The following is a 27,002-nucleotide window of genomic DNA, read 5'->3' as shown; positions in this document are numbered from 1 at the left end:
GAGACCCCCAAACCCTGCCCCAATACCTGGCATAACTGGGACTCCAATAATCCTAGGAAGCAGATACCCCACCCAACCAAAGACCCACATGCCTTCCAGTTTCCATCTGTGCTGGGAGCAGAACATTGGCTCTGGATCCAAACATACACAGCCCTCACCCCAGTTGTAGATAGACTCCCCAGGTATCCTGACATATCCAGGATCACATGATCACAAGCTCACATGAAGACCAAGCTCCATCAGAGATAGAGAGGCCAAAAAACACCAGTGATAACCAGATGGCAAGAGGCAAGGGCAATAACATAAGCAATAGAAACCAACTTGGCTTGGCAACATCAGAACCCAGTTCTCCCACAACAGCAAGTCCTAGATACCCCAATACATCTATAAAGCAAGATTGACATCTAAATTCTCATATCATGAAAATGATAGAAGACTTTAAGAAGGACATAAATATATCCCATAGAAAAACACAGGAGAACACAAGTAAGCAAGTAGAAGCCTTTAAAGAGGAAACACATAAAAATCCCTGAAAGAAATACAGGAAAACACAATCAAATAGGTAAAGAAATTAAACAAAACTCTCCAGGATCTAAAAATGGAAAGAGAAACATTAAAGAAAACACAAAGGGAGACAGCCCTGGAGATGGAAAACCTAGGAAATAGAACAGGAGTCACAGATGCAAGCATCACTAACAATACAAGAGATAGAAGAGAGAATCTCAGTGGTAGAAGACACCATAGAAGATATCGACACAACTGTCAAGGAAAAAACAAAAAGCAAAAACATTCTATCTCAAAACATTCAAGAAATCCAGGATACAGTGAAAAGACTGAGCCTGAGAATAATGGGTATAGAAGAGAGTGAAGATTCCCAACTCAAATGACCAGCATCTTCAACAAAATTATAGAAGAAAACTTCCCTAGCCTAAAGAAAGAGATGCCCATAAACATACAAGAAGCCTATAGAAAACAAAACAGATGGGACTAGAAAAGAAATACCTCTCATCACATAATAATTAAAACACCAAATGCACAGAATAAACAAAGAATATTGAAGGCAAAAAGGTCAAGTAAAATATAAAGGAAAAGGCAGACCTATCCAAATTACACCAGAATTCTCACCAGAGACTATAAAAGCCAGAAGATCCTGGCCAGGTGTGAGACAGACCATAAGAGAACAAAAATGTCATCCCAATTTTATCTAAGGTCCCTCCCTTTGAGTCCTGAAATCTCTCACCTCCCAGGTCTCTGGTAGAGGTGCACATAACTCTTGAGAGACTTGAGTCCCCAGGGAGTGGGGAGGAATGGTGGGGAGGGTGTGTTGGGGAGGGGACATCATCTTAGGAAAGAGGTATGAGATGAGGAACAGCCAGATGGTCAACAGGGAAGGGGATAATGACTGGACTGTAACACATGATTAAAGAATAATAATAAATAAATAAAGGAAAAGGAAAAAAATGCCAGCCCAGGCTACTATACCCAGCAAAACTCTCAATTACCATAGATGGAGAAACCAAGGTATTCCAAGACTAAACCAAATTTAAACAATATCTTTCCACTAATCCAACCCTACAGAGGATAATAGAAGGATAAGTCCAACACAGGAGGAAGACTTCACCCAAGAAAAAGTAATAAATTAATCTTTTCACAACAAACCCAAAAGAAGAGAAACACACAAATATAACTCCATATCTACCAACAAAAATAATAGGAACCATAAATCATTGGCCCTAATATCTCTCATCATCAATGGACTCAATTCCCTAATAAAAGATATAGGCTAACAGACTGGATATGCAAACAGGATCCAGCATTTTGCTGCATACAGGAAACATACTTCAGTGACAAAGACAGACATCACCTCAAAGTAAAAGGCTGGGAAAAAATTTTCCAGGCAAATATCCCCCAAGAAACAAGCCGGAGTAGTAGTCATTTTAATATCCAATAAAATAGACTTTCAACCAAAATTTATCAAAAAAAAAAATGGAGAAGGACACTACATAGTCATCAAAGGAAAAACTCCACCAAGACGAACTCTTAATTCTGAACATCTATGCTCTAAATGCAAGGGAACCCACATTTGTAAAAGAAACAATACTGAAGCTCAAAGCACACATTGAACCTCACACAATAGTAGTAGTCAGGGCAGGTACTCAAGCAGGACAGGAACCTGGAGTCAGGAGTTGATACAGAGAACATGGAGGGGTGCTGCTTTTTGTTCAGCCTGCATTCTAATAGAACCCAGGACCACCAGCTCAGGGACAGCACCACCCACCATGAACTGGGTCCAACTCATCTATCAATAACTGAGAAAATAAATGAGTTACAGCTGGGTCTTATTGAGGCATTTCCTCAACCGAGGTTCCTTCTTCTCTGATGACTCTAATGTGTGTCAAGTTGACACAAACCCAGCCAGTACAGTATGTATGTGTGTGGTGTGTCACAAGTATATCATATATGAACACTAATGTGTGCCAGTGCATACACCTATGCACCTATGCACATGGGAGAAGGCCAGAGGAGGGCAGCATGTGTCTTCCTCATCACTTTCTGTCTTATTCCTTTCAGGAAGTGTCTCTCCATGAATTGTCCTTTGGGGTTAGGCTGGCAGCCAGCAAGCTCCAGCTACTGTACTGTCTCTGTCTCTGTCTCTGCCTTGTTATCTGGATGCTAGGATCTGAACTTCATGTGTGAGCTGCAAGTGTTTGCCCACTGGGCCATCTGCTCAGGCCAGAGAAGAGTTTGAATATTTCCTTTTTCTTCACATTCTCCAGAGAAAGAGAGGATGGGTCCACTCTCAAGTCCTGCAGTGAAGGGAAGGAACAGGGGTAGAAACAGGAGAACCCACAGGGACAAACCATCACCCAGTCTATGAGTAATGTTGGAAACATCAAATATGATGTCACTAACATTTCTCAAATAAAAACTATTTCCCTCTTTCAAAATTCTCCCTCAGCCCTTGGTCCTATGAAGGTTCTATGTCCCAGTATAGGGGAATGCCAGGACCAGGAGTGGGAATGGGTGGGTTGGGGAGCAGGGGGAGGGGGGAGGGGACAGGGGATTTTCAGAGGGAAAACTAGAAAAGGGAATAACATTTGAAATGTAAATAAGAAAATATCTAATATAAAATTCTCCCTTGGGCACATAACTTTTAAATATGAATATGTAGCACGAGGCTCCTAGTTCCTCCTGGAATGCTCTCTAGTCAACATCACAACCTCTCTCTCTCTTTCACTCATGACCAAAGGCTCATGTCCTAAGGGACAGAAGTCTGTTGTCACCTGGACCCATGGACACATTCTGCAGTTCCCATCAGTCAGCACCACTGCCATCCCCAAGTGTCTGGTTCCCTAACCTTGGGTTATTGTGTTTGAAATTCAAGTACACTCTCAGTTAAAGAACTAGGCTTCCTTTTCAAAGGCTATGTCAATACAGCTTGAGGAGAGCTACGGATCAAATGTTGCTCAGCCAGATGAGGATGAGCACAGTAAGGAGATGAAAGATGCACCAAGACACAGGAGCCCCATTTTGCTAATTACAGTCTTTCTGCAAAGTGCCCTGTAACTGAAATTCTCCTTAATTATCTCTTACCAATGACCATTAAAAGATCCTCTTTTCTCATAGCTCACAATGAAAGCAATATCCTGAAGCTTAGGGTTTTTGTTTTTGTTTTTCCTTTCTAAAACCCTTGGGTTCTCTTCCATATTCAATGGAGTCTTCCAGGAGCAGCGATGAAGGCATCCTTCATTAGCAGACCCAGCTGGGGGACCAACAGACAGACCCATCTGCAGGCAGCTGTTCCAGGGTGTCTGGCCAAGACTGTCTCCCACAGCCTGTTCCCACTGGTTTGCAGGTAGGTCCCAGATGCGAGCCCAGGCTGTGGAAAGTGCAAGAGCCTCCAGCATCCTAAAACCTCTCACAAGCCCTGAGAGGCACCATGTCCCACTGTTAGCCCAAAGCTCCCTAACCCTTGGAGCTTGCCTATGCTCCACTATCCAGCACAGGCTCAGGAACAACTGCTGAGAATGAAGCCCAGGCCACTGGGAGCCAATGGAGGTGCCATGATTTGTCCCTTCTGTGAGGCTCACAAGTGACTCCTGTGTGCCCCTTGAACTGGCACTGGCCCATGGGATGGAACATAGGATGGTGAGCTCAGTTCATGTCTCTCCCATTGCCTCCATGGTATAGAGGGAGAGTAGAAGAGGAAAGCTAGTCCTTATCCAATAGTGGGGGTGGGTAGAGATCATATCTATTTCCTGATCACCTGGAGATGGGGCCTTGGAGTAATTCTAGTATTCATGGCTGATGGCTTTTCAGACAATCCACTGGAACTGTAGTGCTTGGGGTGGGGGGATCATAAGTGTGTGTGCATGCCTGCATAAGTATGCATTCTCTCTCTCCCTCTCTCTCTCTCTCTCTCTCTCTCTCTCTCTCTCTCTCTCTCTCTCTCTCTAGAACATTGCATTAGTGAGTTGTCTTTGCTCAAAGGAGGAGGAGGGAGAGGAGGAGGGGCAGAGGAGGAAGAGGAGGAGGAGGACAGTGAGATGCCTCAGTGTTTGTGGCAAAGCCTGGTGACCTGAATTCTATCCCTGGGTCCCACATAATAAAAGGACAAAACTGTCACAAGTTGTCCTCTGACATCCGCAAGTGCATCATGGCATGTGTGCATGCCTTTATACAAACACACACACACACACACTGGGGGGTAATTAAACATGGAAATGAACCCCACAAAGCTGTCAAGGGGAATGGTTTCTACACCACTGCCCCACCCCACTTCAGAGCAAAGACAAGCACCACCTCCCTGCATCATGAACATAACAACTTCCCAAGGAAGCACCACAGGAAATGATGCACACTGTTGTTAGTGTCTGCTAACTCTCAACCCTACTGGGGTTGCCACTGCTGGGCCTAAATTCTCTGCTCAGAATACCAGCTCTGTAGAGGTCAACTATCTGTAAATCAACCAAGACCTAAACTGTGCATTTTCAGAAATTTTATAATGCTAGTAACACTTGTTCTTAGGGAACACTGAGGTCACATAGAGTATAGCAGTAACTTCCTTAAACTCTAATTCAGAGAACTGTAATTACATCACACAACCATGCCTTAATAAAGTTTAATTTATTATTAACATAATACCTAATGAATAAATAAGTTAAAACATGCTAATTCAGCTTGAGAAAATGGCCGAATTATCAGAATGGCAAGTTGAGTCTACTACCCTAATTAAGATAAAAGATGTCATGGGCAGGCGTCTATGTCTTCATACTGAGCAGGCGTGCTCTGCTAGTGAGCTTTTTTCTAGTTATCAGTCTCATAGGACTACTGTAGGCTGCTGGACCTTGGGCTTTTCTTTGGTTGCTCTCTAGTACCACTATACAGACAGAGCACACTGGGAGTTTTCTTTTTCTTTACAAAATAAACAAGCACAGTGAGGTGGGGGGTGGAGGGTAGAAACGAAAATACTTCTAAATTTGGCCAGAAAATGACCTTATTGGTAGCTCCGGTTTAAAAATTATAAACAAGGGACTAGGTGATGGCCCAGTGGTTAAGAGCACTAGCTGCTCTTCTAGAACCAAAGGATTCTGGTTCAATTCCTAGTATCCTGTGGCAGCTCACACTACCTGTTTCAGTTTCAAGGAATCTGGCGCTCCTACTTAGACTTCATGGGCACCAGGCATGCAGCTGGTACACAGACATGCATGCAGTCAAAACACTCATACACAAAAATAAAAATAAACTCCTTCCCACTATTCCTGTACTCTATGATAATAAGCTGTGGCCATCTGTGGCACACATGTGACAGTGACTGCATCCAGCCATTGTAACTTCTCATTCATTCATTGTGACTTCTCACAGCCCTTGTTAACGTCAGTCACATCGAGGCACACACACACACACACACCAGAACACCTCCCTCATTGTGTCACCTGCCTCCCGCAGCTGCAGGTACAGTTTCCTCACTTCTTGCTGGTCAGCAGAGGTCATGGGTCATATGCAGTCAGTATCTCTTCTCCTCCCCAGGTCTGCTCTGTGACTAGAGAAAAGCCTGTGGTTAACACCTGGGGTGTCAGCTCTACCATTCCTGGGCATCTCCCTGAGTCAGTGCTGGGAAAACATCAGACTCACTCAGTAGGTATAAAGTAGGCAAGACTACTGCATTGATCTGACCTCCAGATATTGGAACTGCAGCCAAAGCAGGTCATTAAGTTTTTATTTGACATCATAAACCTTTAGGTTTATACATATTCACTTTTAATAATTTAAAAGTATATTTCATGAAATGAAAATTTAAAAATTCCCAGTACTCATATACTATCTGAGAGGAGAGACTACACAGCTGCTTCCTTAACTGAGAATAAGTCAGGGTTTGTAAAAATGCAACCTTTATAATCCTAAGATCAAGCGATAGCTTCTTTTTATAATACTTATTGTTTAAATTTTATTCATATATATGTGTAAGCACTCAATGTGCCTGTGGAGGTCAGAGGAGAGCCGCAGGTGTAGGCAGTTTTGAGCCATCCCATATCGAATGTTGGTAGCCAAACTCAGATCCTCCGGAAAGACACCAAGCACCCTTAACCACCAAGCCATCTCCGCAGACCCCTGTCACTTTGTAATAAAGATTTCTTTCCTTGTCAGTCATCCATTACAATTGCCTTGCAATCAATTTATATTTCTATTTAGCAAGCCTGACAATACATTTAAAAAGAAACATTATAAAATACTCTTTAATTAAGTACAGATCATGTAACAAGTCAATTTTTCTAGCAGGGCACTCTTTGAAATCAGCTGTGCTGATTAAGCTGAGAGGTCGACCCAGCCTGACCATCTGTAGAGGAGACACAAGGGGAGGAGCCCAAGGAAGGAATGAGGTCTGCACTTTAGTCTCATGAGAGCCTGTTAGTCACTTAGGAAGCTGTAGCAGGAACCACTGTCACCCTGAAACACACTCACACCTGCAGGTCTAACATGGGTGATTTCTCCTGCCTCTTGCTGAGGGGACATTTCTCAAGGTCACCCTCCAGTTCTAACCAGACTGGAGGGACCACCTGAGACTTGCTACATCAACACACGCTCAGTCACCTGCTCTCCAGGTGCATCCACCAGCTCTGAAATTCTATTCTAATTTATGATACTATTAGAATCCTTATGATAAGAGTCATTCATATCCCAACACTCAGAGCCCAGCTTCCGTGAGAGCAGTGGCCAGAGGATAGATACACCTCAGCAGTAGTGCACACATCACCTGGAGCAGCAGCAATGGAGTCCCCAACTCTGGCAAGTTCTATTTTCCCCCTATATTTATTTTCCCCTTAATCTCACCCTATGTGGTAACAGAAGAAGCACTTGTGAGTGCCTGCAGTTTTTAAAGTGGGGCTTTTCCTGGAGTATAAAGAATAACAACTCTGAGCTAGCCACTGTGACTCATCAGGTAAGCCTTGTTTGGTCCAGGGAGGAGGAGGTAAAGGAGGGTAATAGCAAGGGGGGGGGGCATTGAAGCAAGAGGCAGGGCTGGGCAGAGGGTGAGAGCGGGGAGGGGGGGACATTGAAGTAAGAGGCAGGGCTGAGCACAGGGTGGAAAGAGAGGCAGAGAGATTCACCAATCAGTCACAATGGACAGATAAAGCTGGTTGCATTTATATTGTACAACATGAGGCTTTAAAGTCCATACTCACTGTGGAACAGTTAAATCATGAGCTTTTTTCTAAATTAAAGCCATATAATTTATAATACTTTTTTCTACATAGATGAGAGCTGGTGTCTCAACCTGTCAAACAGGGCAAAGCTCTATCAAAGCACTTTAACAGGTCTAAGAACTGCTGGCTTATAATTCTAGGGTGTGTTTGTTAAAGATGATATTGATCAACATGGTGTCATGGTTTCAGTTTTGTCAACCTGACATAAACTAGAGATATCTGCGAAGAGAAGCCTCGATTGAGAAAAATGCTTCAGATTGCCTATAGGCATGTCCATGGGTGTTTTCTTGATTAGTTGTTGATGTGGGAGGGCCTTGGGATGGGGCCGCCCTTTGGCAGGGTGAGCAAGCTTCGGTGAACAAGCCAAAAAGCAGCACTCCTCCATGGCCTCTGCTTCATTTCCTGCCTCCAGGTTCCTGTCTGAGTTCCTTTCCTGGTAGACTGTAATGAGGATATGTAAGCCAGACAAACTCATTCTTCTTGGAGTTGCTCTAGGTCATGGTCTTTATCACAGCAAGAGAAAGCCAACTTGGACACAAGTAGTCTACAGGAAACTTCACTCGAAGTCATGGGCCTTTCCCTCAGGGATGCTTGCCTTTCCTCACAATTCTACCACATTGAGATATGGGCTAAGTCAACCTGAACCAAAAGTGTGTGGGAATTTTTTTTAATTAGTGATATAATTCTAACATAGTCCTTCTTTATAAAGTGACCAAATCATATTTTAGTTTTCTATACAGTATCTGGCAGCTTTAATCAATAAACAAAAAAAAAATCCTTGAACCTCCTGACAGCAACTATGTCCTTAGAATGCTTGGGATATTGAGGGAAGAGGAAAGTAGGTATCATTGACTTAAGGGTAGCCAGTCTTTATACTTACAGCTCTGAGCCTATACTTACAGCTCTGGGTCTTTTTCTCAGGGCTTGCAGACCCAGTTGCAGCCCAGCTCCACCCTGGAGACTGAGAATGGAAGCAGGCTCTGGGCACCTTCCTTCTTCTCCCCACTGCCCACTTCTGACATACTTCCTCTAAGATGTGTCTGAGCCGGGGTTGCAGAGGACAGCACCGTGGAGTTGCGTTGCAGTAGAACATATTGCTCTCAATATTTTTTATCTAAACTAAAATGATCACTGGGCTGAGAAGGAGGTTCAACTTGTGCCTGTCACACAAGCCTAAGGGTCTGAGTTGTTACCCATTTAAAGAGCCAAGACATAGTGGCACATGGCTAGAAGCCTAGCATGGAGGCAGGGTAGGGCGAGATAGGAGGTCACTGGCCAGCCAGTATAGTCGAACTAGTTTGCTACAGGTGGGTCGTGAAACACTGTCTCAAAAGCTAGAGCGTGATTGAGAAACACATCCAATGCTGACCTCTAGCCTCCATAGGCATGTGCACTCACATAAACACATACACCCCACACATACACACACACACACACACACACACACACACATGCACACACACACACAATTTTAATTTTAAAAAAATGAATGAATAAAAGAGTTTCAAAACAATCTTGTGGCAAATAGAATTAGGTAGACACTCTGGGTCTGAGCCAGTCACAATGGCTCTAGTTTGGCCAACATGAGTGTCAACACTGACATATAGATGCAGAGGATGTGACTGAGGCAGACAGACCAAGCAGGATTGGTTGCAGTAAAGCAGCTGGAAGGTGGTGAGGAGCCAAAGTTCCCAAGGAAGTGCAGAGAAATGTGTGTCTGGATGAAAGACAACTAAAGACCCCGAACCCTTGATTGGGAGACTGTGGTTGAGCATCTCTGTCACACAGGAAACAGTACAGGATACTGTAGGTTTCTTCCATGGTAGCAGATTTGCTCCATGCCCCTCAGGGTTTGCTTGAATCAACAGGCCGTGCGGCTCCTACACTCTGTCCTTTCCTATCCATAAATACCTACAGCTACAGCATGGATGTGCTCTGTCCTCTAGCCTCGTGAGTAGGAGGCTTGGTCCTGGGGCACCACTATTCGGGGCAGGGGAAGCAGGATGCAAATCTCAAATGATGACAAGTCTCAAGTGATGACCAGCCTTGGGTCAGTTCTCTCCTTCCACAGTGGGTGCTGGGGATCAAACTCAGCATGTCAGGCTCACACAGCTTTTGCTCAGAGAGCCATCTCACTGGCTTGCTATATATCTCAAGACTATCACTACACATCTCCCTGGCTAGCCTAATAGGGTTCCATAATAGGAACCCATTATGTAAAGAGCCTTTGGGTCACTCTGGGGGCTCTGCCCTCCGAAGAGACTGAGATAATGCCCAAGAGAGGGTCATTACAGAAGCTCACCCAGTGTTCTGTGGCTTCCTGAACCCAGATGCAGTCTTCACTCCCACAATGTTCCCACTGTGACCATCTACCACACCATGAGCAAATGAGAAGGCCCTCACCAGAGCCGAACTGATGCCCTTGAACCCCTGAGCTTGGTAGCTAAACAAAGCTCTTTCCTTTGTTAGTAGCCTGCCTCACCTGATACTACACTAATACAGTTAATTCACACTTGCAGACAACACCCTCACGTGCATTATTCTTGGACTTTCACGCTCCCAGTGTTGCTCTTTTCTAGCAACATGGCCTGTCACTGGCTCTTGTGCAGTGTGACAGCAGCAGTAAGCTACAATACAGTCAGACATGCTATTGAGAGGAGAGATCGCTCTACGGTGGACCATGCTGTCAGCATGGTAGAATGGTGTTTTCCATCCTATCTGCACAGCACCCGTGTGTACTCAACAGTCTGCTGCAAAGCTGGCTTTGTATTAGATGATGCTGCCCACACATGACTGTGATGAGTACACTGTCTGTGTGTGTATGTGTGTGTGTATGTACACACACAGACAGTGTGTGTGGTGTGAGTGTGTGTGTGTATGTGTGTGTGTTGGGTTTTGCTTTGTTTTTAACTGTGGGGAACATTTTATTAGTAATGTACATGTGTATGCACATTAGCATATATTAGCATATATATCACAGCATATAGATAGAGGTCAGAGGACAACCGTGGAATCTCAGTTCTCTTTCTGTGCACTATGAGTGCTAGAGATCAGACTCAGGTTGTTGGGCTTGTACAACACAGCCTTTTTCAGTGAGCCATCCCAAACACCAAGTATATCCCTGGCTGACCTAAAACCCACAGGCAGACCTCTAGCTTGTAGTGACCCTCCTCCCTCTGCAAGGTAAATGCTGAGATTATAAGCATACAAGTATTACAAAGTTGTGTGTGTGTGTATATATATATATATGTTTGTGTGTGTGTATGTGTATATATATATATATATATATATATATATATATATATATATGCACGTGAGCTCTCCAAAGCACATTGTCAAACAAAGTGAATGAAATGTATATTCATGTAATAAATATTCATTAAGTATTTTAAAATAATAAAGTCCATTTTAGAGTAAGAATAATTATGCTACAATGAAAGTTACACAAGGATCCAGTAAGACAGCTCCACTGGAAAAGGCACATGCGAGCCTGCAGACATGATTCAATCCCAGACCTAGTGAAGGTGAAAGAAGAGAAAACCAACTACATCAAGTTGTCTCTGACCTTCATATGGGAACCTTGGCACTTGTGCTCACACATATACATACCACTCATATACACATCTATACACACCACACTGAGCATACACATATATGCATATATACACTGCACACACACACATTTACACACCATGCACACACATACCATGAACACATATACACACAGATATATACACCACACACACATAAATACAGACCATACGTGTGTGTAAACACACACACTAACTAATATTTTTTTTAATTATTTACAGTTCCCTGGATGTAGTCTCTCTGGTTCGCAGAATCATTGACTATTCTCAGATTCAGGATGGCTGTGAATTACTGACAGGAAGAATCAAATGTGGAGAGATAGGAGGCCTCAAAGCTCAAGTTTCCAAAATAAACTTGTGTCTGAGAGAAAAACATGCCTCACAACTTGGAGGACTATAACAACAATTTTTAAAGTAACAAGGATTCCGGGAGAAGGGAGAGCTTTGGATCTACTAACCTACACTTGAGTGAGAAGTCACTCAGCAGACATCAGAGCACTGAATGCTTCCTAAGAAAGCAGCCTGGACACCCCAAGGATGTCCACACCACCGTCCAAAACACAACAGGCAGGCTGTCCACCCAGGCTTGATGGCACGTTTAAGACAAACACACACACACACACACACACACACACACACACACACACACACACACACACAGTATCAATCATCAGTTGTCTGCAAACCTATAGAGTCTGAGGTTCTCTGAATGGATGGGGAGGCAAAAGTGACCACAAGGAACAGTTATAAAGATTCTAGCAGCCTTTATTACAACAGTGCAATAGTATTTCATCCCGCACTCAACAACATTAAACCATTGTCTTCTATAAAGCAGCTCCAGGAAGTTAGATACATCTGTACCAACTCTCACTCAACAGCGGTTGGTGCTCAGATGTCACACCACCCCAACAACATGTAATCACTTCCCAGCAGACGTGGCATAAAGCCTGTACACACATCAGAACATGCCTCACAGTCAAGTACTTTATTACAGAACTCTGACATCCATGAACTCTGTGATTACTCATGCTTAGCATTAGCTGGTTATACCAAATACCATAAAATACAAAATGATAGGAAATATAAACATCAATTTGTATTTCAAGTTTATAACATTTTATTTACAAAAATAGGCTGGGAAGGCCAGGGTTCCCCCACCTTACAGTCTTTCCTGGAGAATCCACTGCATCCTCTAGTAGTTTCTACAGTTGCATGGACTCCTTCAGAGCTACACTTGACCAGAAGCTCGGGTGAAAAGGAGAGAGAGTGGGAGGGGCATGAGGGGAGGGGCTGGGAGGAGGACCACGAACAGTCATACCAGATAAATGGCTTTACTGGGAAGACGGTGCCCGGCCCCACTGGTGATGAAAGCATGCTGCTCACACACCCATTCCACACTGCTATGTACAGGAGCCGTGGCTGCTCTGGGTTCTGAAGGACACTTATTCCCCAACAGGACACTGTCAGACAATTGCTCCAACGCAGACAATAGGACATGACTCCAAAGACCGGGTTGTGGCGGCAGATGCTTGGGCCATATTCCTCATAGTCCTTCTTGGTGTGACAGACCTGAAAGAACTCCGGCTGCAGGAGGAGCAGCCAGCAGGAGGAAGAAGATGAGCAGGTGGAAAGAGGAAAACATTGAGCAAATGGGAGGGACTTATCCATGGGTCCCAGACAATCACGGTACCACATCTGACCTGATAACAAACCAGGCAGAAGTTGACTTCACTTTTTAAAATTCACTCAGCAATTTCCAACTTTACAAAGCAACAACTACTACTTAGTTTCCCTTACTGGGATCAAATATGTGTCAACTTGAACTAAAAATGGCTGCTAACAAACTCTGGGGGTAGGGGGAATATTAATAATTAAAATAACCACTTGGAAGGGACAATGAGCGGGGTGGATTTTTTGATTTTTTTTTTTTTTTTTTTTTTTTTTTGGTTTTTGGTGGTGGTGGTAGTAGTGGGGTGTTTTGTTTGTTTCTTTCTTTCTTTCTTTTGTTCTGTTTTTGGTTGCTGTTCTTTTCAAGGCAGGGTTTCTCTATGTAGCCCTGACTGTCCTGGAACTCACTGTGTAGACCAGGCTGGCCTCTGCCTCCTAAATACTGGGATTAAAGGCATGTGCCACCACCGTGTTTGTTAATAAAGCATACAATTTAAGTGACTAAAATATTCTTATATCAAGTAGAATTTGTTTTGCCTATTTAAAGCCATGCAAACAGAACACATGTTATTTCACATTTGTAGACAGTACTTATCCAAACTCAATAGGAAAGCACAAATGACAAGAGATCAGGGACTTACAGTTGAGGCTAGCATCGAGCCTCCAAACCACACGGCATAGCGCTGCATGTGGTGAGTGATCACCTGCACCTCCACAGGCTTAGGCTGAAAAAGAAAGCAACTGCATTTAGTCTGCATTTAGTCTGTGCACTGCATCCTCCAAGCAGTGTGTCCATGATAGACAGTGACTCCTCCGGTGATGGCCTCAGTCATGCTATAGGCCCAGCCCACAGATTCAGGAGACCCCTTCTTCCAATACTAAAACACACAATTAATCAAACCAATAGCTTCCCTCAAACAAATCACAGGGTGTAGCAAGGCCAGTTACAAAGTGAACCCCCAAACACTATAACAAAACAAACACTATAACAGCGGGCACCTTCACTGCCTTAGGTTCTCTTCCCCACCAAAGCCCACCTCAGGGAGAAGTCCAGACAGCACCCCGCAGCTCAGAGCTGTGGTCTTGGATGAGCATGGCCTGGCTCCCCACGCACAGCAGTTTTTTCCATTTAATGAAAACATCTCCTCACCATAAGCCCATCTTGTCTCTGCATCACCCTGGTCACACACACTGATGCCTGACCCGGGTGGGTTTAAGGACGACCTCCCATGAATTCCAGCATCAACCCTCGGCTACCCCCCAGTGAAGATTGGCTCTACCCCCACAGCAGCTGGCACACAGCCTCCTACCTTTATCCTGCCTCCACTGAGCTCTTGTCTCAGTTTTAACCTGGCGTCCACCACTCTTTTCAAATCTCTCTGCAGACGACGTCAAAAATCTCTGAACATTGTGGAGCCTCCAGAAAGAACGACGTTCTGAAAGACCAAAGTGGACAGTGCGCAGCCTTGGGTGAGACTGAGTGCCTGTGATGGTTCAGTCTCTGAATACAGCAGGATGACTTGTGTAAGTAACACACTGTGCAGCATGAGCGCCCCCTGTCGGAGTTGAAGGCAGACTGCTGCTGGGCTGCCTGCAGCAACTCTCCCACACCCTCTCCTCTTCCCTGCACTGAGTCCCCTGGAATCCCTCAGCTGACACCACCAGCCAGAAAGCACAGGTTTGCTGTGTTTGCAAAGACTGGTTACAAACTGCAGAGATATGGGGAGGCTGGGACGTTGCAGCTCGAGAAGCAAGTTGCCTATCTTAGGCTAGCTTTAGCCCCTGAATAGCCATTCCTTGTCCACCTCTGTGTCAGAACAAACATCCTTTGACTAATGTATAAAAGCCTTAGTAAGCTATCAGCCTATAAGATCCCCAATTTCCCCCAAACCAAAAGTTAAGACAGTCTACGAATAGCATTTGGGGCCTACAGAAAGGCTCCCCCATCTTGCTCTAGTTGCCTCTCTTACATGCCCACCAATGCATTTGAACTTGTTTTGACCTATAACTTTCTTCATCCTGTAAAACTCTGAAATTGCTTCCACATTGCACTATGGAATCTGGGGTGACCCCAATCTGCATTTCTGGCTGTGGTCCCCTAAAGTGGGCTCTAGAATGGGCTCCTGCTTTCTTTAAGGGTGGCACTCCTGCTTTGTGGGCTGACTCTCCTCAGAGCTCTACCATGCTGTCTGTCTCTGTCACTAGGGTCTGAACTCCTCAGAGTCTCCAACATGTCTGATTCTACATGGCATTAATAACTGCCCCCCTTAAATCCCTCACCTGAGACCTTTCGCTAGCCAATAGGCATACATTATATATATATATATATATATATATATATATATATATATATATATATTTGTGACAGCACAATACCAAACATTTCCCTGGTACTTCCTACACTGTAAGCAACTGAAAACACATAGCAATTCATGCCCACGCTCCCCATGCCCCGGGCAGAACCCTGACAAGAGCCAAGAAGCCAGAAAAGCCACTTTAACTGACCCGCAGGCTCTATATAATAGCCAACAGGGTCTTCCCTCCTACTGGAATCCTTCAGAGCTGCAATGCTGAAAGGAAGCACATTCAAATCCCCTGGGGACATTTTCAAATGGCTCCTCCCTCTGCCCACAGCCCCATGATCGCTCCAGCCTCTATCATGCGACCACACCAGACGTCTGGTGGGTGAGGCAGGATGAGAATCATGAAACTGACTGACTGTTACAATGAAAGGCAGCTCTGTTCTCTCAGGCTACAGAATATTATTTAGGACAATGAAAGTGAAATTGCCCTCATTTAACTTTCTGACAGAAAATATCATTTGAGAAAACTATAAAGAAAATAAAAACCATCCTTCAAGGATCCATGAGTTCCCACACTGCCTTTCTGGATGCCAGGCACCCTGTCAGCCAGCCAATCCCTCACAAGTTTATGGGAAGGCGAAATCACACAGATCCAGGCCAGAGAGCCCAGGTTAGGCTGGGTCTGTTCCAGTCATTACTGCTCGCTGCCGGTGAGAGATGGCCAAGCTGAGAGCCACAGCTGCTGAGGTGAGATATGTAGAGCAGGCAGTAGAGACAGAGGCAGAAGAGCAGAGTCCTGTAAAGCCATCTCAGATCTAGTCTTCTGCCTTGATACATAGTCCAGCTCTAACATGAGTTTATGTAGAAATTTCAGCTCTAATAGCCTACCCATAGCCTTAGGAAAGCCTACAAGAAACCCACACTCTTATTCACTCTATACCTCAGGATGGCTGCCCCATGACTTTCCAGGGAGTCTCCTATCTGCCTCCTACCTCATCTTAGGAGACTAAGATCACAGACAGACTGCCACCCTAACCTGGGTTATGGATGCAAATTGCCACCCTAACCTGGGTTACTCACACATATACAGCAAGTCCTTTTACCCACTGAGGCATCTCCCCAACCCAGTCTTTCACTTTTTTAAATGTATAAAGCAAGCACGGTTCATTTTCTTGGAAAACATGAAATGAATGTTGTTAGTAGGTCCCAAATATTGTTTCTAAAATGTCTTTCTCTAGAATGACAGGAAGTTCATATCTTAAAATGTGATTTTTACATTTTTAAAACTTTTTACAAGTCATAGGCCCCTTTAAGAATCTTTAGATTTAGAGGTATGAAGCCCTTTCTTGTGCCAGAGAATGTTCCCAGTGTGGCCCATGGTCTGCCCAATGCAACTTTAGGAGTTTAGTGCCTTTTCCCAGTGATAGTGCTTGCTAAGGGAAGAGGCTGTATCCCTGGCCAACACAGTGCTCCCCTGGTTGTCACAGTGCTCGCCTGGCTTTCACAGTGCTCCCCTGGCTGACACAGTACTCTCTGGCTGTCACACTGCTCCCCTGGCTGTCACACTGCTCCCCTGGCTGTCACAATGCTCCTGTGGCTCTCACAGTGCTCGCCTGGCTTTCACAGTGCTCCCCTGGCTGTCACAGTGCACAGGCATAGAAGTCTCTAAGGGCATTTAGTTGTACAAAGTGCATCGTGTGTAAATGTGTGGGTCAATATTACAGCAAGAGTGAAGCTTAGGAAAATGAAGTCCCTGAAAGCAGCAAGAAGTATGGTGATAATGGTGATGGGTCACCTGAGAAGTACCACATTTTGAGAACCCACTGGTTGTCCTTACTCCCCCTGAGTCTTCCTAGTGAGTCACCCTGTGAGCAGTCATCTGGATCAGGAAGGCCCACAGGCTTGTTTGTGAACTGGTTTGTTGAGGCAGAAAACTGATCAAACACAGAATGGGACTTACAATGCAATTCAGTTCACATAGAAGATCTTGTGCAATAGCTGAATTTAATAGTGATTCTACCTTCTTCATAAAGGATCACTATTGGGGCAGGGGACACGCATATGGTCTGCTAACCATCTCAATAGTTCATCTTCACCAAGCTAATGAAAGACACTATGTCGGTCAAAAGACACTGAGTCGGTCACGGTCCCTTCCTGTAACACAGGTGGCTCTTCCAAGGACACTAGGTCAGTCACCATCCCTCCTATCCTCACACTTTGTCTAACCACCTGAGAGCATCATGCTTCCTCCTAAACATTTTAGGTGTGTGCACACTAAAACTGTCTCACATTGCAGTGGCCATCTTCAAAGCTGCATTCATAAATACTGCTCCTTCAATATCTTGTTTCTTTGTCTTTTAATAACTTTTACATCCTTTTTCCCCTCCAGTCCAAGACCCAGCTCAATTTTACAATTACTTGTCATGTATTTGCAATGGATTTCTTAATTAAAAAATGATAATAATCCACTAGGGAATGAAGTAAATGATCACCAGAATACCCTAGTATTCTGCAGTGCTGTAAGATCTCAGTGCTGTAGACCTGCATAACTCAGAGCTTGGGAGAACAGGAAGACATATGCTTACTTAGAAACTAAACTACCTAGCCCTGCACATATTTCCTAAGTGCCAAATGCTGCTGTGTGCCTTTACAGGCACTCTGCAGTGACATCAGCTGACTTAACCTCTGACATCACAGCAGTATGTGAGTCTAAGCAAGCAAGGCCAAGAAACTAGGGACCCGGGCCTCATGCTGCCCACAGGTGACTTGGCTGCTACACAGCTGTCTGCTCTGGAGCAGCTGCTCCTGACCATGAAGACAGAGAGACACAGCTTCCTCAGAAGCTCTCAGCAGGAGCAGAGCTCAGTGTGTCTCTCTGCAGGGAGCCTGACAGAAAGCAAGCATCTCTCACTAACAATCACCTCACTCCATCAGCTCATGCTGGATACCCAGGAACTCTGCAAACCACTTAACACTGCCATTGAAATCTAAATGTAGTCACAGGCCTGGAGAGGTCAGAAAGCATCTTAGTCAGGTAGGGATCAGACCTTCTCCAGTCAGCAGGTTCTCAAAGTAGAACCACCCAACTCCAAAATATCTGAAGGAGAGGAGGCCCCTAGAGCCAGCCTCAGGCTAGCATATGCCCTAAAACATAACAAAGTAAAGAAAAAACGGGATGTAAGTTCAGAAAAACACCAAGTACTCAAACACAGGGAAGGGTCAGCACTGAACCAACTTCATGAAGGATGATGTTTCTGGAGAGTTTGCTCTATTAAGGGCGTTTTTACAACACTGCTGAGTGAACACACAGGACACAGATATAACCATGACGGGACACATCCATCCTCCTTCTTCTCACTCAGAGCCGCAATAAAAGCTCAGCAATAACTGATAATCAATAACTGATAATCAATAACTGATGATCAATAACTGATGATTAATAACTGACAATCAGGGATACAAGTGACATCTGCGTTCTTACACTCATTTCTGGCACACCTGAAGTTTACCAAATTGAATGTGCAGTTTAAATTAGAGATAAGGCCTTTGCCTGCCTACAGATTCTAAACTTCTTATGAAGAAGTCCATTTTTACATCCTAATGCTTTGCCCACCCCCTCCCTCTGCTTCCCCGCTCCCCAAGTGGCTCTGGATGGATCTGATGTGTCCCTTTGCACAGTGTGAGGGTGTCAAGTGTTCATGAAACCCACTGTCTTGTCTAGATATTTTTTTCAAGAGCCCTTCTAAAATTACCTCCCTACCAAAAGTCTCCATTTTAAGTTACCTTTGCAAAGTGTGCCCTCTTTCTGCTGGTAGAAAATGCCATGACACAACATTAGATACACACACACAACCTGTCAGCCTCCTGACGTGTAAGTCAGAAAGGTTTAAAATAAAAATCTTTACCACCAGCAAGTTCATTGTCAATATACAATATGGACTGGGGGTATGGCTCGGGGGTAAGCGGCTGGCCAAGTGCAAGCACTAAGTCTCATTTCCAATACCTGTTCAAAAAAGTATCACAACATCAAAAGCAACCATACTTCCTGCTCCTGGAACCTCAGTGCAGCTCAGCTCACGCTTGACTTTGAATTCAGTTTGACAGACACATGGCGTCACCTGTGCGCCATCATGTGTAACTGCAGGTACAGTGTTAATCACTCAGGCAAGACCTGGTCTTGCAGCACTGTAATCCAAGCTACTCTGGAATCTGAGGGAAAAGAATTGAAAGCTCAAGACCTACCTGGGCCAAAAAGCAAGTCTGAGGCCACCTTTAACAACTTCGCTTGTCTCAAAAACAATGTGAAGGTACTGGAATGCAGCTCAGCGGCACTACCGCACTTGCCTAGCATATACAAGGCCCTAGGTCCAATCTCCCCACAACACAGGAGAAAAGGAGGACGCTTGCAAACCAGCGCAGGTCAGGAAAGAAGAAGCATGCTTCAAGACAGGCCGCCTCTCCTCTCTTGCAGTTTAGATGTCACAGCAGCTACAGGCTCAGCTGACAACTAAAAGTGCACATTTGAGAAAACCCCTAACTGTGAGACACCCAACCACGCCCCTGTTTGAATCCAAGCAAATGTTCAGGCTGGCTCTAGGGGCTGCAGGAATCTGCAGGAATCACTTACATGACTTCTTTTTCCTTCATTTGCATTCCTTTGGCCTCTGGTCCTGTGGGGACATTGGCCTGGCAGGTCAGGGACAGTTGTCTTCCAGTGCTCTGAGACTTGACTTTGAGGGTGATTGTGTGTGTTGAACTGTCACACTATCACACCTTGTGACTGAAGCACACAGGAACCCAGGTGTTGCTAACAGAGGTGACACACTGCTGCAGGTGATGACACAGTCAGTGTTCGCCACTGGAGTCACTGTGAATCCTTTCAAAGTCCTCAGTGGCCCTCGGGACAAACTCAATCTCTACCTATGTGCAAGGCCATGTCTTCCCTGAGAATCCCAGCCAGCACACAGTGGCACACCCATCTTCTTCAGGTTCCACATGATCTGGCCTTGGGCAAGCCTCAGGCTTCTCAATCACTACTGTGTATATAAATACCAGGCCCAGGGATGCTGAGTCCCTTCACACCCACAGCCCACTCGCTCCTGACCCTGCAAACACTCTTCTCTTTAAAGATTTATTTTACTTTTTAAGTTTTGTGTATGCATGTGTACATCTCTGTATGTGCATGTTTACACATATGTACTGGTGCCTGCAGAGGCCAAAAGAGGGCATTGGAACCCTGGAGCAGGGGTACACACTGTTATGAGCACCCAGTGTGAGTGCTGGGTCCTGTGCAGTACATGTTCTTAACTAGCAAGCCAGCTATCTTTTTTGTTTCTGTTTTTGTTTTTGTTTTTGTTTTCCAAGACAAGATCTCTGTGTCGCCCTGGCTGTCTCAGAACCCACTCTGTAGATCAGACTGGCCTGGGACTCAGAGATCTGCCTTACTGAGTGCAAGGATTAAAGGTGTGTGTCACCACTTCTCAAAGATTATATTTTAGTTCCCATCCTTGTGTTCCCTGTTCTGAGCAGATCACACCAGCCTGGGGGACACCAGTCTGAGCTGTCCCACAGTGTAGCCCTTAGTCCAATATTTCTATTTATATCTGTGTCAATTAAAATTAAACAAAATTTTATAAGCCTTCTTGTTGCAACCACATTTGAAGGATGTAGCAGCCACATGTGGCTTGCAATGCAAACCTCAAAGCCTAAGGATCAATTCCTTGAACAAAGAAAGAAAAGGAAAAACAGCAAACCTCTTTAAAGCACGATTCTAGCAAATGTGGTGGCTAGTGGCTCACATTCCTAATCTCAACACCTGGAGACTGAGGCAGCAGGACTGCCATGAATTAAAGCCAGCCTGTGCTACATAGTGAGTCCCGGCCAGTTTAGGCTACAGAATGCCTCAAAATACACAGCTTTGTGTTAAGGTCTGGTCAGTTCAGTGTTAGGGACAAACACAGGACTCCTATCTGCCACCAGCTCAGTTCACAGGCCAGTGTGTGTCTCTAAATCATCATAAAACATGCTGTCACCAGCTCGTTCTTGCTCTGAACCCTCCAATGACTAGATACAACATAAAGGACAGTCCTGTGGGCTCCTAAAGTGCTGGTGATATGAGTCACTTAGGGCTTATACACACTAAACCCCAAGTCCTCACCTAAAGAGCAGTTAGATGTCTCCCCTCCCTCCTTCATCAGCTTCCTCCCTCCCAACCCCACCCACTGATGGGGAAGAACACAAGGCTGGGGGATAGCTCTGTTGGTGAAGTGCCTGCTACCTTTGTCCTGAGTTCACACCCCCTGCACTCACGTAAAAGGTCAGGAATATTAGCAAACACACCTGTGAGAGGCAAGGCAGAAGGACCTACTTGGCTTGCTAGACAGACAGTATAGCCAGAGTGGAAAGCTCTGCCTCAAAATGTAAAGCAGAGTCAGCATGATGGCTCTGCACTCTCCTCAAAGAGCAAACCCTGAGTTTTTAGGATCTACACGGTAAAAGAGAGACTCAACCCGGTAATCTGTGCTCTGTTGCACACCTGCATACCACAGCACACACATACCCCACCACCACCACACAAAATCTGTAAGTGTCATTTTTTTTACTATAAAAATGAGGTGGAAGGGCTACAAAGTTATCTTAATGGTTAAGACTTTAGAGAGGACCTAAGTTTGATCCCAGCACACTTGTCTGACAGCTCACAATGTTTGTAACCCTAACTCCAGGGGAACCAAGGCCCTCTTCTGGGCTCTGTGGGCACCTGCACAGATGTGGAAAACATGCATACACACACATATACTTGGAAGAAACAGGAAATTCCCACAGCCACGTTCAATACTTGCAGATTCACAGTGCAGTGTGTGCAATATGATATACTTTGTATTTTTTGTAATGGATTTGAATATTTTTAAAATTCACCATGGATACCTATTTTTGGCAAATGGACTTTTCTAGGTTCACATAAAACTCCACCTCCTATTTCTTCCTAGAAACTGATTGTTTTTCCCATTTATATATATGCTAAATCAGGGAAGGGTGTGTATGTGTGAGAAAGATGGAGTGAGGGGAGGAAGAGGACCAAGAGGAGGATCAGGCGGAAATTAGAGGCAGAGACAGGAGAGAACAAAATTTTTCTCTCTGTCTGTCTGTCTGTCTGTCTGTCTCTCTCTCTCTCTCTCTCTCTGTCTCTCTCTCTGCCTCTCTCTGTCTCTCTCTTTCTGTCTCTGTCTCTGTCTCTGTCTCTGTCTCTGTCTCTCCCTCCCTCCCTCCCTCCCTCCCTCCCTCCCTCCCTCCCTCCCTCCCTCCCTCCCTCTCTCTCTCTAGGAAAAGTGTCCTGTGACATGCACTGCACTCACTCCACAAGCCTTAGGTCAGATCCCCTTTATGCAGAGGCAGAGAAGAGCCCTGGCACAGTAAGCTGAAGCAGGCAGAAGGCAGCAGCTGGAGTGGTACCAGGCCCTAAAATCCTGTCCAACAGGTAGTCAGTGATAAGCAGGAGCAGGGAAAGCGCCAAGCCCAGCATGCAGAGTCTGAGACAAAGGAACTCATGCTGTCAGACCCCTGGCCTCCTTTAGTCAACATAATGACTCTGCCAATTCAGGGGAGGAAATACAGGGGCCTGTAAGACACAGAAGCCATGCCTGACAATCCCACCTAAGGGGCAGCTCAGAGCACCCTCAAAGACTTGCCTTGACAGACATTAACTCTGTAGACTCCTTAACTATTAACCTTGTAGTTACCACCTTCTAAGCCAGACAACTCTAAAGAGTGTGTATGGGAAAACACTGAAAATCATTATAACTGAATTTGGAACCATTTAACAATATACTTGCACAGAAAAATCCAAAGCTAATTCATGTGAGTTTTAATATGCAGCTTATGTTGTACAGAGTTTCTGTTTACTAAGCAAGCATATTATACCTTAGGCTACCTTTAATGTAAAAGGACTGCTCCATGGAAGGAAACATTGTGTTAAATAGAACAATGAGATCTCAGAGATCCCAGGAGATATTTCTTCTCATTTCTCTATGCAGTTGTTGTTTGACAGGACACTTACATACCATCATCAGAGCCTGTAACTCAGATCAGTTCCCTCCTACAATAGAACCTAAACACTGGAAAGTGATCTCATGGCTGGGGTTCCTCTGCGATAACAGAATAATAGTCACAGCGTCCATTCCTGAGGACACTGCAGGACATAAGAGCTTTCCTCCCAAGCCTCCCTCTCTGGACCTTATGCTTGAGGTTACAGTATTCACCCCTCCTCCCAGTCTAAGAGACCCACAGACAGCTCAGGCACACAGGGCAAAACCACCGGAAAGGTTCCTAAGCTTAGGAAAGCTGCAGGGAAAGGTTTCCCTTCTACTACTGAGCAGAAATAGGGAAAGACTCTGAAGTAGCAACACAGGAAGTTGGACAGCTGTCCTGAGGCACCAGAGAGCCAACAGAAGAGGCCACACTAAAAGCTGGGTTCATCCTGAAGCTGATGGTCCGAGGAGCCCCAGGCAGCCGGACTTTGCCCTTCCTGGTCTGCAAGATGCTAAGCCTTGTAGGATCTTGATATTCTTCTTGCACTTTCTGGTATTTGCCCCTAAAAGCAGCCTGATTCATGTCAAAGTCTTTAGGATGATTCTGCATTTAAAAAAGGAAATCTAAGTACTTTGGAACTCACAGGAGTGTATTTCTCTTGGTTCCAACTACTCACCATTAAAAAGTAATGGTCCTCAGGTTCAGCGCGAAGATACTTAAAGACCACTTGTTCCATGAACCTTTCCATAAGATCCCAGTCTTCAACAGGCCATGTCATATAGGCCACTGGAGCAAAAAGGGCAGAAGCAGCAGTGTCACCTAAGGAACATAGAGGAGGCTGTGTGCTCCCACAGAATGAAGGCCTTCTGGGGGGCAGCTCCCAGTGACGAAAACATAAGCAACATACATGTATTTACAGCAGTGCCTCTCAGTACATGGAACTACCTGATGGCCGTGGCAGACCCATCTACCATGCAACTCCCTCTGGTCCTTCTGTGTTTACTGAAGACAAAGCGGCTTTGCTGGTGATGAGGTGGAGAAAAGGACACTTCGTGCACTGTTGGTGGACTGTAAAGTGGCAGAACTATTACAGAAGTCAGTGTGAAGGTTCCCAATAAGAACTAAACACAGAACTGTGGTATAGACCAGGGCTACAACTGAAGGACTCCAAGTCAATAAACTTCGGAGATAGATGCATGGCAATGGTGACCACTGTGTATTCACAGGAGCCAAGGAACGGGACCCAGCTAGATGTCTGTCAAAAGTGGATGAATTCCTTTTCAATGTAATATTGATACACAATGGAATCTTATCTAGCCATTAAAAAATGAAATCAAGGGGTTGGAGAGATGGCTCAGCAGTTAAGAGCACTGACTGCTCTTCCAGAGGTCCTGAGTTCAAATCCCAGCAACCACATGGTGGCTAACAACCATCTGTAATGCAGTCCAATGCACTCTTCTGGTGTGTGTCTGAAGACAGCTACAGTGTTCTTATATAAATAAAAATAAATAAATCTTTTAAAAAATTAAATCATGATGATTGGGGAAAAAATGGATGTAAAGGGATATTATTAAGATAAATAAAATAGGCCAGACTCAGAAAAACAAAGATTGCATGTTTTATATATGGGACCTTGATTTAAATCATTCTCTCTCTCTCCCTCTGTCTGTCTGTCTGTCTGTCTCTCTTTGTGTATGTGTATGTGAGTGTGTGTCAGTGTTCATGAGTATATGTGTGTATGTGTCTGTGTATGTGTGTGTGAATGACTCTGTGTGCATGTCTGTGTATGAATGTGTCTGTGTGTGTATGTGTGTGTGAGTGTGTCTTTGTGTGAATGTGTGTGAATGAGTTTCTGTGTGTGTCTGTGTATGAGTGTGTGTGTGTCTGTGTGTGTCTGTGCATGTGTATGTGTGTGTGAGTGTGTGTGAATGAGTCTCTGTGTGTGCCTGAGTGTGAGTGTCTGTGTGTGTGTGAGTGTGTGTGTGTGTGTGTGTGTGTGTGATGAGTGAAAGCAAAGAGGGTACCATGGGAGGAAAGGAAGTGATCTTAAGGGAGGAGGGAGAAAAGAAGGATGGAGTTCATGTATCATAAGGGCAGAAAGGAGGAGTATTTGGAGGAGAGGAGGGAACTGGCAAGAATAGGTGGGTGGACCAAAGAGGTCTTGAGGTCATCAGAGGAAGTGGGAGAAGAAGAACAAAGTACAATGACACGTGTTTATGAAAATATCAGGATGCAATCCATCGCTTGGTATGCTAAATTTAAAAACTAATTTAAATTATTTCTTTAAAAACCACATGCATAGCCAGTCATGGTGGCACACACCTTTAATCTCAGCACTTAGGAGGCAGAGGCAGGTGGATTTCTGAGTTCGAGGCCAGCATACTCCACAGAGTGAGTTCCAGGACAGCCAGGGCTACACAGAGAAACCCTGTCTGGAAAAACCAACCCTCCCCCCCCCCCCCCGCCACACACACACAACAAAGCAAACCCCATGCATTTAATATCAGCACTTCTTCTTAATCACTCAGTCTTCAGTCTCCACATCTGACACGTATGTCAGTCAACATGCACCTTCGCAGAAGGGAAGGTCTTGCTCACCCTGATGACAACTGTGTGACTCAGGACTGTGCTAGCTCACTTGGTACTCCACTCTGAAATCCACCTCTTCAAAAACAACCCCCTCGGTTCAACTAACCACCTCCACCTGAGCATAAGAAACAAGAGCGTTCCACAACTCACAGGTACAGCCTCCAGACACAGCCATGCTCTGCTCCGTTTGGCTCTGCTCTTACACAATCACACTGCTGGCACAACTATACCTTGGTAGCGTAGGTAGGTTTGTCAATGGCTTCATCCCCTATGAAGAAATCAAGGTCATCGACTCCTCTCAACACCCACCTTTGGGCTTGATCAACTACCTTTGCGGACTCTAGGACGGCGATACCTGAGGGGAAACAGATGTTTTTCTTTCAATCTCCACGAGTTGCCTGAATTATCAGGAACAGTTAACATAATCTATATGTCCATATGAGTGAATGGTGATGGCTAAGGTTGTATAGGGGTTGGGATGCTCCCAGGGGTGTGGTGAGCATGTGAAGTAAGAGAGAAACAAACAGCTCTTTTCCAGTATCATCTCAGTGTGATGCAAGGGAACTGCTTTTAATGTTGGCACCGAAGCAATGTTATTCATCAGCCTCATCTGGAGGAGCCCCTTAAGAAATCAGGGGATGTTATAGACTATACACCCACTACAGGTTGATTATAAAATACAGTGCGGGGGCAAAATTCTATACAACATAGAAGATTAAGGGAAACTGAATGTGTATATATTCTTAAGTCATTTTAATAAAATGACATCAAATAGTTCTTAGATATAGAGTCTATTTATAGAGGGGGAGGAACTGTGCCTTCCAACTAAAATAAAGCTATCAGGTTAAAGACCCAAATCTATTGCAAAATGACAGATACAATTATTCAAAGAAAAATACCGCAGAAGATCTTAACAGTACATTTTTGCAACTACACTTAGTAATAAATAATCATATAAACTTTACTCCAGAATTAATATCCAATAAACTGGGAAACACTCCTAAGCCCTGGTCACAGTCGGAGCTCCCTTCAATTCCTCCTCCTCCTCGGGTCTCTGGGGAAAGCCATCCCCTGCTGGAAACATTCCCTGACTACCAAGCAGTGAGGCCATGTTCTCAGTG

The 27,002-nt window shown here is 44.8% G+C and overlaps 1 protein-coding gene across 1 annotated transcript; it reads right to left on the bottom strand.

The window, feature by feature from the left end:
* Window positions 1-722: 722 nt before the first annotated feature.
* Window positions 723-14,355, bottom strand: LOC147005087 (actin-related protein 3B-like; the record flags this gene model as incomplete). Its single annotated transcript, XM_085836188.1, has 4 exons — window positions 723-759; window positions 12,615-12,880; window positions 13,606-13,689; window positions 14,275-14,355. Coding segments are annotated over 4 exons (468 nt in total), but the record flags the coding sequence as incomplete, so codon positions are not given.
* Between the last annotated feature and the right edge of the window lie 12,647 nt (window positions 14,356-27,002).

The sequence above is a fragment of the Mus caroli genome, unplaced genomic scaffold, assembly GCF_978045245.1.
Source record: "Mus caroli unplaced genomic scaffold, Mus_caroli_1 scaffold_4, whole genome shotgun sequence".
Lineage (NCBI taxonomy): Eukaryota > Metazoa > Chordata > Mammalia > Rodentia > Muridae > Mus > Mus caroli.
Note: the sequence above shows the minus strand (reverse complement) of the source record. Positions and strands in the feature narration are given on the sequence as shown.